This window comes from Gavialis gangeticus, unplaced genomic scaffold (genome assembly GCF_001723915.1).
Source record: "Gavialis gangeticus isolate Ggan-Ray unplaced genomic scaffold, GavGan_comp1, whole genome shotgun sequence".
Classification (NCBI taxonomy): domain Eukaryota; kingdom Metazoa; phylum Chordata; order Crocodylia; family Gavialidae; genus Gavialis; species Gavialis gangeticus.
In genome coordinates this window covers 130673483-130685636 of record NW_017729024.1, presented here as the reverse complement: position 1 = coordinate 130685636, position 12154 = coordinate 130673483, and the positions used below count along the sequence as shown (strand labels likewise).

At 40.8% G+C, this 12154-nt stretch overlaps 1 protein-coding gene across 1 annotated transcript in view; it reads left to right on the top strand.

Moving 5' to 3' along the window:
• AP3B1 (adaptor related protein complex 3 beta 1 subunit) overlaps window positions 1-12154 on the top strand; it is a 344453-nt gene that overhangs the window by 155063 nt on the left and 177236 nt on the right. Inside the window, exons 8-11 of the mRNA XM_019518249.1 lie at window positions 1732-1890; window positions 6165-6262; window positions 9214-9268; window positions 9359-9430. Coding sequence (XP_019373794.1) covers window positions 1732-1890; window positions 6165-6262; window positions 9214-9268; window positions 9359-9430 — 384 coding nt within the window. The remainder of the gene's footprint in view (window positions 1-1731; window positions 1891-6164; window positions 6263-9213; window positions 9269-9358; window positions 9431-12154) is intronic.

The window sequence follows — 12154 nt, the reverse complement described above, 5'->3', positions numbered from 1 at the left end:
AAAAAAATCTGGAGGATGGGAAAGATTTCTTATCTAGAGCTCAAAAAAGATTTAACACTATTTATTGAGAGTTTGTATGTTATAATTTAATCTAGGAATAAGAGAAACCTTTTAGGGCATGGACAAACATTCAAGTAGTGTCAAAAAGGGAAGGGAGAGCTGCTGCAGCAGCAGCTGCTCTAACATATGCACAAGTGATGCAAGTGAGTTAAATCACTCCAACTTTAACCCTGGATGAATTAGGTTTAAAGTTGGAATGATTTTGCTATCTTTGTATCTCTGTAGGCACCTGTGCACCTAATTGTTACAGGGTAATAGATGCAGCAGTTTCCCCTTCCATTTTGAAGCCACTCCAAGTTAACCTTTGTCCTTAGCCATACACTTTCTCCTTTTAGAACAAGAAAGTGTGTGTGTGTGTGTGTGTGTGTGTGTGTGTGTGGGTGGAGAGGGCAGGAATCCTTTGCAGACCCAGACAGTGAAATCACTAGGGGTGGGAAATGGTAATAGAGTATATAATCCTGGAAGATGTAAGAGTGATTATGAGAAATGTCAGGTATGCTCTCAAAAGTGGGAAAATGCAGTTGTGTCCTGCTGTTGCCAAAACAGCTTTTTCTAGTGTGATGCTTTAGCATCCCTTTCTTTGAAGCCCTCCATTGGCTTCCCTTTCTCTGTTGCATAAACTTTTACTTTTGAGATTTTTTTTCCAGGATCTTAGTTATGGGCATAAACAAGAAAATGAATCTTAATAGATTATAACTATATTAACATATATAACAGATCTGTTGAAAGTCTGACACTTTTGCTCAACAAGCTTGTTCTAAAAAAGAAACCCTGTTTTTTCCCCCTGTAATTTAAAAAAATCTATATTCAGAGTGGAATCTGAGCAACTTTTCATTATTGTAATGTCATTGGTGTTGAAATTGATATTGCAATATCAAAGTATACCTATTCAGAATAATATTATTTTGTTTCTAAATAAAAACTAGGGTTAATGATTGTCCACCTGGATTTTATTCTAAGCAGGTGACCTCTTAAAGCATTGGTGAACAGGTTTAGAATCATATAAAGAATAAATTAATAATTGACTAATAATATATGTCAAATATTATCAAATTAAATTTCTTTTAGGATTTTCTGCTTTTAGAAGTGAAACAGATTTCTTAGTACTTTAAAAATGTCAAATTCTTGTGGTTCTCTCTGTGAGATTGATAAAACACAGATGAAGGAGTGAAGCCTAATGACTTGACCTCCATTTCTTTAAGTCTTTGAGAGAGCTAGGGATAAAATTCTTATCTTCCTAGTGTTGTAAGCATAAGAACATCTTTCGTTATTTTGATGGTAGTTTCCACTTATGTATGGGTAAATTGTTGGGACATTTATTTGTCAAATGAAGAAAAGGAGAGACTGTTGTCCTTCAGGTATTGTGAATGTTATTGAATGTTAATGAATTAATATTCTTTTTCAGAAATGCAAAATGTCATTCACATATTTAAAGACCAAGTGGGATTTGTTGTTATTGTTACCTACATAATATCAGCCATAGAATTTCATTTGCTTTGGAAATAAACTTTTACAATATGTTATTTGGAACACTTGGTCTTATTTTTTTGAAGTTGACACAGCAAAGTACTATTTTTTTAAATATCTGCTTAAAATTCTCACTTGAAATTCTTATTTTAGCTAAATGTTTACTAAAACTGATTGGTTGGCATTCTGTCATTTTCCTTGTAGGATGTTGTTATGGAAGAGTACAATGAAAAGAACTTTTATGAGTCTGATGAAGAACAGAAAGAAAAGGATCAGAAAGTGAAGAAACTGTACGCTATGGATCCAGACCACAGGCTGCTTTTACGGAATACAAAGCCTTTGCTACAAAGCCGTAATGCTGCTGTATGACAAACACTTCTTTAACGGTGTATCTTGAATTCCATCTCTGTACCTCGAGGAAGTTTTAATCAAAATCTTGAAGGATTCAAGACTAGAATATGTACCTAAAAATAGATAAGAAATACTTGTAGAAGTGTTGTTACCTGTGTTCATAAAGCACAGTCGTCCTGTTGCGTTTTAGACCTCTGGTAGATATGGCACTTCAGACATGCTTAACCTATTAAATGCATCTTAAGTAATAACTCAGCCACACATTCAGACAATTAGTAGTACCATAAAACACAAAATCAGCCACAAAATTATTCCACAAAATAGGTGTAGGAATTTTGTGACATGTTTCCATCATGCCTTAAACTGGTTTTGTGGCAGGGTCCCCCACCATGTAGCCTGATGCTGGCTGCATAGTAGGGCTTGGTTGACAACTGTCCCATCCCTGGAACCACACCAGAGTCTTGAACTGGCTCTGGTGCAGTCCTTAGGCTGAGACCCACAATCAGCTGATTTTGAAGGCATAAAAACACTAGGACTGTGTGAAGCTTTGGTCGCTTTCAATTCAGAGGAGATTCGGCCCAATTCAGTGGCTGAATCTCTGAATCTGAATTAAATCAGAAGCCTCCGATTTGATTTGGAGAGATTTGATGACTTGGCCATAGACACAGCTTTATATGTTTTTTGTACATAGCTTACGGTACCAGGTGCGACTTGTGAGTACTGAGATGGTGGGGTGGATGGAGCATCCCATGGGAGCATGGGGGGGGTCCCCCCTGCACTTGGCAGCAGACTCAGAAGTGGACCAGAAGTACTTCCAGTCCACTTCCTGGTCTACCGCAGAGTGTACGGGAGGACACCCCTCCCCACAGCCTCCCAGCTCGGCAACTGGTGCCTCCTGAGTCTGGAGGGGTGCCGGGGGTCCCCCTGTGGCCAATTGCCAAGCCAGGGGGTGCAGGGTGTGCAGGGGGTTCCCCACATGCTCGGCGGTGGACCCTGCATTCCTGTGGGCCGCTCCATCCACCCCACCATCTCAGCATTCATGAGCCCTGCCTGGTACCTCAAGGTACGTAGAAAAATCATATAAAGCTGTGCCTGTGGCCAAACTGCTGATTCTGTGAATCAGAATCAAATCTTCAGATTCAGCTGAATCAAATCGGGATAGTGGTCCAAATCAGCGAATTGAATCACTTGTCCCCTGAATTGGGCTGAATCTGAATTGAATACTGCCTGCTTCGCACACCCCTAAAAAACACTTGCATAATGCACTTTGGGATGTCTTGGATGAGGTCATCTTACTTTTACAGATCTTTAATATCAGAAGATCCCAGTATCATCAGCTGGTTTGGCCTCTGCTTAATTTATAGGCCAGTAATTGGCAACCTTTTAGAATGGTGGGCTGGCTTCCCGCAAACTGGCTGCCACAGCAAGCCTTGCTCCTTTTCATTAGGGGAGGAGGATAGGGAAAAAGGAAGAGAGCTTACCTCTGGAAACATCACCTACTATGCAAGGATGGGGGAAGGAGAAAGTAAGCAGCATTTGCCTTGGGGGGGGGGGAAGTGAGAGAGCAGAGAGGGATACAGAGGGGATCAGCAGCATGGCTCAGGGTAGAGAAGATAATGCACCAGGGCCCAGATTTCTGCTTCTCCAGTCCATGGGCTTTAGGCTACCAGCCCTTGATAAACCATAGAACTTCATTCAGTATTTCATGTTTTAAATCTGCAACTACTGGTTATATTAAAGCTGACCTTTTTTTGGACCCCTGGCAGACATTACGTTTATTGTGCTATTCTAACATGTTTATTGAGCAATAAATCATAGCACACCACATGTTCAGCTAATGTATCATGTACTAAAAATGCAAAACAGCCAAAAAGATGTTCCATGTTTAACATTGGAACATCTTTGTGACTGGTTTTTATCACTCTAACTGAAATGTGTGGCATGCTAAAGGGAACTGAGCTTTGGGAGCTGCTCCCTAGTACTGGGTTGTCTGCAAACCCATTTAAATTTCCCAGCTCATGGGGAGTCCAGCACCAGGGTGCTAGATTTCCTGGGCACCAGCAAATTGAAAGCTGTGCCAGGTATTATGGATGGGACCCTGGTGTGGTTCTGAATGTCCTTGCATGATGTGCTGAATGTCCTTGCATGCAAGTTTAAAGCTGTGCTGGGCAGCCCAGTTTCTGGGTCCCTTGTGCTGGGCAACCTGACTTAGTTTTAAAGGTCCTAGTGTCCAGTGGAAAGTGAAGAATTTTCTCTCAGATCAACAGAATTGTGTATCTTGCCATGCCAGCCAGTTCTTGAATGTCTGGGAAGGCAGGATGCACAGTTTTTGGGATCTGAGATAAAACTTCTCAGATTCCATCACAGATTTAAATTAACGTCTGCCAGGGGTCTTAGAAAGACAGCTGGTCTTTAAATGAAGACTTCATGTGATGATAAACAATCCATCGCATCCCTACATTAAACTGCTTTGATAGCTGATTACCCTTGCTTTAAAAATTTTGCACCTTACTTCCAGTCTGAATTTGTTTGGCTTCAATTTATATCCATTGGATCTTGCTATACCTTAATCTAACTTGGAGTCCTTTGCTGTCAGAAGTCATCTCCCTGTGTGGATACTTATAGAACATAAGCAAGCTGCCCAGCCTGTTCTTTGGCAAACTAAATAGAGAGAGCTTTTTCAGTTTTTCTTGCAGGTCTTATTTTCCAGACCTGATATAATTTATAATTTTTTTAACCAAATTTCTATTTTGTCAACCCCTCCTTTGCTTGTGCATGCTATGCCTAAGCACTGCATTTCAGTAATGATCTCATGAATACCACTTAGTACCTTTAGTAAAACCATAATCTTGTTTCTACTTAATGTTCCCCTGTTTGTTCACACAAGGATTATGTTAGGTCCCTCAGCTGTGACATTGCTCTGGGATCTCATGTTTGGTTTGTTGCCCTGATGACTCCCTCCATTTGTTTTCCCTATTAGTCTCCCTATCTAGTGTGACCTTTTGTTGTTTAGTGATTTCTTTTTCTATCTAAAAACTACTCTGTTCAAGTACATTCAGCCTACCAGGTGCTTCACACAGCTGTGGCTAATAACTTTACCGTTATTTGTCATTCTTATACTTCTTGTAATTTGCATATTTTACAAGCAATGGCAAAATGCACCAGCACTTCTTTCAGAGCATTGGTTAAGGTGGCCTTGTGTCAAATAAAGTCCCTGTGGAATTGTAGTACAAGTGTTTCCATTATTTGAAGGCTCTTTATTTTCAGATACATTGATATTTATCAGTTAGGCAGTCTTCAGTCCATTTAATATAGACTGCATGCATTTTGTATATTCCTAATTTTTTAATCAGTATATGAAGTATTGGCTAAAATACCTTTTAAAAGTCTTTAAAATGCTACATCAACTTAATTATTAGATATTAATTAAACAAACTTTTAATTACAGTACAAATTCAAAGTTTGATGATTAACAGGTCTTATAAAACATTCATGATTGTTGGTGTTACTGTCATCTTTTCATCCCTTATTCATTACATTCTCCATCAGGCTTTCCACAACTTTTTATCCTGAATATATATTAGGCTGATAGGTCTGTAACTAACAAAAGTAATCCCATCACCCTTTAAAAACATTGGCAGGACAGGAGTTCCTCTCTTGCACACCCTTTCCCAGGAAGATATGAAAATACTTGAAAATAAGATCCAGTTATGTTTTGTAAGATCTCTTGCAAGCACTGTTTTACCTTTCTGTTACTTGGAACACTAGCATATAACTGTACAGTTTGCTTTTTCTGTTTTTGAGTCCTCATAAGTCAAAAGTGCAAATACTCTTCTATAAATTGATCAATATAATAATGGGCAGAGGTTTTAAGTGATGATACTAGTATTTGAAACAAAAGAATAGGTATTACTGAAGTGTCTCTTAAAATAGAAGGTGCAGACTGGATGTGGATTAAGAGCTACTGTCTTCTCATTAATTTATAGTTAATGCAGTACATGTTGGTTTATTAAAGATACCAGTTTGGTGCTTTATTCATAACTGATTTCCCCTCCTTCCCCCTGCAACTTCTCCTGAGCTGGTAAGAATGCTAGATACTCATTAGTTCTGCATTATTAAAACAAAACAAAAACATCCCTCAGGTTTCTCAAACATGTCCTATTGGTTTCAAAAGTGTATCTTTATTTCTGCAAGGGAGTGAGTTGAATTTTGCAGCTTGAAAGTAGAACATGGTAAATATTGTACAGTTAGCAATTTGCTTTGCATGTTAACATGTTGTTTTTCAGGTGGTGATGGCAGTTGCACAGCTGTATTGGCACCTGGCACCAAAATCTGAGGCTGGCATAGTTTCCAAATCATTAGTGCGTTTGCTTCGTAGTAATAGGTGAGTTAAACTGTCAACTGAATTCATTAAACACTTTCTTGCAACATAACCTCATGATACAGTAATGATTAGTACTGGATCTAAACCTGAGCTTACTTAAGTCTGCCAGAACAATCCCAAATTTATGGACTAATGTAAATCACGGAATCTTTTTGCAAGATTCTTCATTTACAGAACCACTAGCCATATATACTTCACTCTTAGTCACTGGAGAATGAAAAGGGCTAATTGATTGGTGTACACATTGAGAACAGTACAAAAATAGTTTCCTTTGATAGGGCTTATATGTAACTGTTATAAATTAAAATATTTGTAGTTCTTTTAGTATCTTGTAAAATGTTAAATAAATCTCTTGATACCACCCTACCAGCGTAAAGTGGTGGTTTGCAGCCACTTGACAGATAAAGAAACCAATTCTTTCCTTAACAAATCTACATCTCGAACCCACATTTCCAGTCTCCAGATATTTGCTTGGGAACGCATAGGAACATTCTTCAAAGTGTTTTCTTTAGTTTGTATTTGTGTCGTTGTGTTGTATTGCATTGTTGTATTTAGGGGTGCACCGATAGAGATGTTTTGGACCAATACTGATGGCCAATTTTTAATGAGCCATATTGGCAGATACAGAGCCGATTGCCGATAGGCAGGTAAATATGTTGTGGGGGAAGGGGTGAGGAGGGAGGGAAGGGATGTGGCGGGACAGTTATAAGCCCCCGCAGTGAGGCAGGCAGCTGAGCTGGATTGTGGGAAAGAGCTGCTAGCGACTCATCCAGGGGGCACAGGGAGGGGGATGCTCCTGCCTCTGCATGCACCCTGGGAGGGCATGTGAGGCGTGCACCCCTGATCAGCATGCAGGGTGAGGATGGGCTGCTGCTGCGGGCTGGGGCCAGATTGCGCTTGGGGCGGGTGGTGGTGGTGCTGGGAGGGGGACTATGGGGGGGGCTGCAACCACCCCAAAATTCACTATAGCCCCCCAAAAACTGCTCTCTCTCCCAGTGCTGCTGCTGCCTGCCCTGAGCGCAGCCCAGCCCAGCCCCCCCCCACTGGGAAGAGCCCAGTGCCCACCCCAGTCCCAGCCTGCAGCAGCAGCCTGCCCTCGCCCCGTGTGCAGATCCAGGGTTACATGGCCCCCGTGCCCTCCTGCAGTGTTTGCAGCAGCGGGAGCCGCCACCCCCTCCCCATGCCCCCTGGATGAGCCACTTGCAGCTCTGTCCCATGCCCCACCCCGGCTGCACAGTGCTGCCCCTGCCTCAACCCTAGCCCCACTCCCTTACCGCGGGAGCCTTGATCTGCACGCCCCTTCCCTCACTACAGACTTACCAGTCAAACCTGGCTGCTCTCCCTGCTGTGGGGCTGTGCTTCTGGCCGCCTGCCTGCTGTGCTGTGTCTGTACACATGCACAGGGCATTTATCAGGAACATTATGAGCCCCATCAGCCAAAAAAAAGCCAGTATTGTCAATTTTCCTTGTATCGGTGCCAATCCAATATGAGACCGATGTATCGCTGCACCTCTAATTGTATTGCATTGTATTGTATTTGTTGTGTTGTTTAATACATGTCACATCATGTCATTGCTTATTTTACAAGTTTTAATTTTCCAATTATACAGATATTTAGCACACGTATGTGTTTGGGCAAATAGATCAAAATCCATGTAAGCACCATAGGAACTGCCATGACAGCAAAACATGTTCAAAAATAGCTTTTAAGCTCATATGATATTGTTCTAGGCAAAACAGGCATTTACTAAATCAGTTGCTCATTAAAATAGATAACATCAAATAATTAAGAAGCAAAGGAATTGCTTGTAGTTGTGCCTAAGAGAAATAATTTGTCTGGCTCTGTCTCAGATATAGCTAGTCTCAGGTACTGGTTGAGTGCTAAATCTCAATAAAACTGCATTTGCTGTAAATCCTTGAGGTCATTTATGACACTTGTAAATAATATCCCATCTTTTAAACAGTGTTAGAAAAATTTGGGTTTATTGGTATGGGTTACTTTTTAATTGGAAGAAAAATGAATGGTTGTCTTTTTAGTGTGCTTTGAGTTACAGTACAGTATACTGGTAGTTCCTGTTCTCTGACCACAAACAGATATAAACAGCAAAAGAGCACATTTTAACTCGCAGAGCTCCAGCTGATGTAAAAGACCTAAGGTCAATTTTCCAAACCAAAATGCTTTTCGTTGTATATTGCTGAGCTATAATAATTTATAGTTTCATCTAGTAGACTTTTTTTTTTTTTGATCACTGTAATTGTTATCCTTAGATGGCCCTTATTCATTTACGTTTGCATGTTGAGTGCATTTTCTATCCATTAGTTATTCCAGTCAGTCTGAGGTGGTTTTGCTAGCCAATAGCCATTTTACTTCTAAAAGGAACTCCTGCTGTTTGATCTAGAAATTTTATAGGTATGATCTGGGAACCAATATCAAATGTTCTGCAGTCTGTCATGGATTGTGGGTGGTCTGTAGAACATTTGATAATGATTTAGGGATGTTAGGTGACATGTTGGTGACTCTCCCCCATGTTTCTTCCTACTAAATTTAAACAAAGATATTAAGCATTTCTTCTTGCTATGTGCCATAGGAATGTTTTGTAATTGTGAATGGGAGAGGAAGTACCAGCATACTTTGGAAATATACATGAATATCTTATTTTGAAAATGTATTAGCTGTCAAGGTTTGTGTATCCCAAACTTGAACCAAAAATCTAAGCTGAGACCAAATTTTATCTAACGCAGCCAAGTACTTACAGTGTAGAGAAAGTCTATGCATGCTTTTTTTTTAATATATACTTTTACCATTTTGAAATATATTGGATTTTCTTAACTTCGTGCTATTTTGCAATACTAGCTTACAGATCACCTAAATACTGACATTTTGAAAGCAAGTCCTAACTTTCTGCTCTGTTTAGTACAAAAAACCCCTGAATACTTTGTTTAATTTCTAGGGAGGTGCAGTATATTGTTCTGCAGAATATTGCAACTATGTCCATCCAAAGAAAGGTAAACTTTATTCAGCATTTTCTAAATTATACTTTTAAATATAAATGCAGCTGCTACTTAAATGTTTTGTTTGTTTTGTTTTTTTTTCAGGGCATGTTTGAACCTTACCTGAAGAGTTTCTATGTTAGGTCAACTGATCCAACGATGATCAAAACATTAAAGGTGTGGTTCAAAATACATACTTCATATATATATTATATGGCTAACATGGGATCAACACAGTCATTTGCTGCTATGAAATAAGTCATTCTCTATCATTTCCCTTATTACTAGGAAGTCCATTTATCTGAATTTCACAGGTGATAGTTGGTATAGCCAAACTGATGAGTTCTGTGTACATCAGGCTAATAGAGCATGCTGATTGGGAGACCTTCTGTAACACAGGAATGGGAATAACTTTCAGAAGAGGTTTCCATTCTGATATAAGTAGCCATTATCCTTTACTTTTTATCTCAAGATCTTGATGCTTTATTGTTCAGAAGGTATTGCTACACCTTTTAACCGGTTTGGTTACCAAAATTCTTGTGGGGGTTGAGAGAGGGCCTGCCCATTGCTTTCATTCAGAAGAGAAGTTGGTGAAATAGCCAGGTGTTTCTTTGATGCAGGCTCCTTCTCTAGTAGGTATTCTGCTCAAAGAGTGCACTCTAGGATTTTCTCAGGGTTGTTTTCCTACTGCATAGCTGTCAGATGCTTCATTGTCTTCTGTCTCAGCTTCTTCGGTCTTTGCTGCCTGTTGTGTATTAGGAAGCTTGGTGGTCTGCGAAAGCAGCAACTCTTCTTCCTCTCATTCCCAACATACTGTATGTATGTATGTAGCATGGGTGAGAGCTAAGGCCCTTTACTGGCAGAAGTATTAATTGGCGGCCCCACTCTGTTCCCCTCACCCTGGGTTTACCTGCCACATTTTGGTCTTAAGTGGTAGAATGGGGTGAATAGGAACATACCTGGTCTTTGAGGTAGTCCGTTGCGTGGGTTCAGGAGAGTTTTGCTGGATTTCTTAGTGGTACTCCTCCCCTATACCCCACCCACACCTCTCCCAAAGAGGTGTTCTGCAGCAGATATCAACAGCTTTTCCTTCCAAATTAGTCTCTCTGGCTCCATCTTTTCTACCGGTGTTGCTCTTTTAAGGAATGCCAGACCCTGTTCCCAAGCTTTGCCCCTTTAAGAGTAAGTAATCCAAACAAATAAACAGAACCATGGGCTTGCCCTGCCTGCTCAACAAATGTAGTAGTGCTTTCTGGAAGCCTGAGAGTCCTGCTGCTGTGCACCTTCTTTTCCCGTTCCTTCCTGAGCCTCACTTTGACTCTGGCTGCTCCCCTCTTGGTTCTCTGATTGCTGCCCAGATGTCTGGCTGGGTTGAGCCTGGCCTCATGTCCCTCAGGCCAAGCTGCTTACCACCTGCTGTCCACCATATCTCCTGTCCAGTCAGGGAGGGGGTTTCTGGCATGGTTCCACTTCCCTGGAACTTCTCCACTGCTTCCCTCCTCTGTGCTGCCTTCAGCAGCTTCAGATGTGCTGTGCATGGTCCTTCCAGCCAATCTGGGAGCTCTGCCTGTCCCCTGTGACTGCCTTGTGACTGTTGCATGCTGTGTTCCCCAGCTGTTCCCTATTCTTTGCCTAGGCCAGCTATCTTCCCAGTGTGCAGCCTGGGAGGCAGGCTGGGAAGGGCTTTTCTGAATGCTCTGTTGCCTGGTAGGTGTCCTGTTCCCAAGCCTCTGCTACAGTGTGCTTTGCATATGCTTCAGTTTTGGACAGTATCCTTTGCATCTTTCTGGTATGGTAGTTGCTATTTTTTTCAGCTATCTAAGAACTTTCCCTTTAAAACTCCATTACGTTTTAGTAGTAGGCTTTGGAGCCATATATCTTAGGAAGTTTGAGACTCAGTGGGTGCATCTACTTGAGACACTAACTGTGCAGTAGCTGCATAATACTTCACAGCAGTGTCACAACACCAACAGTGCTAATATGCTTCTATGCAGTATTATTAGACTACTGTGCAGTAGCATCACTTAAAAGACATTTGCTGGCGCTACTGTGCAGTAACTCTGGTTACTGCACATTTATTTAGTATTTGATTATATGAGTACAGTACTAAATAAAATGTGCAGTAACCACTGTGCAGTAGTGTCTTGTGTAGATGCTCTCAGGAAGTAAAGTAGCTTGACCAAAGTTTCTCAGCAATCATGAAAGTTGGAAATAGAAGCCAGGTTTAGTATTGCCCAGGCTTAATAATAATGACTTGAAAAAACAGTAAGATTTGAAAAATAAATAAATCCTTTACACAGTGCTAAAGTCAAAGAAGCAAGGGCAAAAAACTGAACTCTCCATTTTCATGCATGAGGTCTAAGTGATTTTCCCTTCCCTTCTTCCCCCCTGTCCCCCACTTCCCCTCCCTGGTGTGCTCAGTCACTGATTCATTGGTGTATTTCACTCTTTTTCAGAGGAAACTGCATTTAATATAGTGGCAGAAGGTACAATTTACAGTGTAACCAGAGGAGCTGGTTAGAGATTCTGGTAAAAGACATAATGCAAATTGGGAATGAGAGATTTTAGCTACTGTTCTTAACAAGCTTTGTCCAACTTTGTCATCAGCAGTAGTTTTGCTCTGGCAGGGAGAAGGGCATCTTACCTTTTTCCTCCCAATAACTCAGCACACTTCTGCCATGTGTTAAGTGGTTGAATGGTTGTGGAATTTGGGGAGGGGGGAGTTTCTAGAGAAGAAATTCTAATGCAAGTTTACCTCTTTCTTGAAATGTTTTAATTTTAAAACGCAGAGAAAAAGGTGCAAGTTTATGCACATTTCACTTTTTTCTAGCCCAAACTACTAAGCAAGCTGGGAAATATAATGCAAAGCACCCTGTTCAGGTTTGCTGATGACACTAAGAT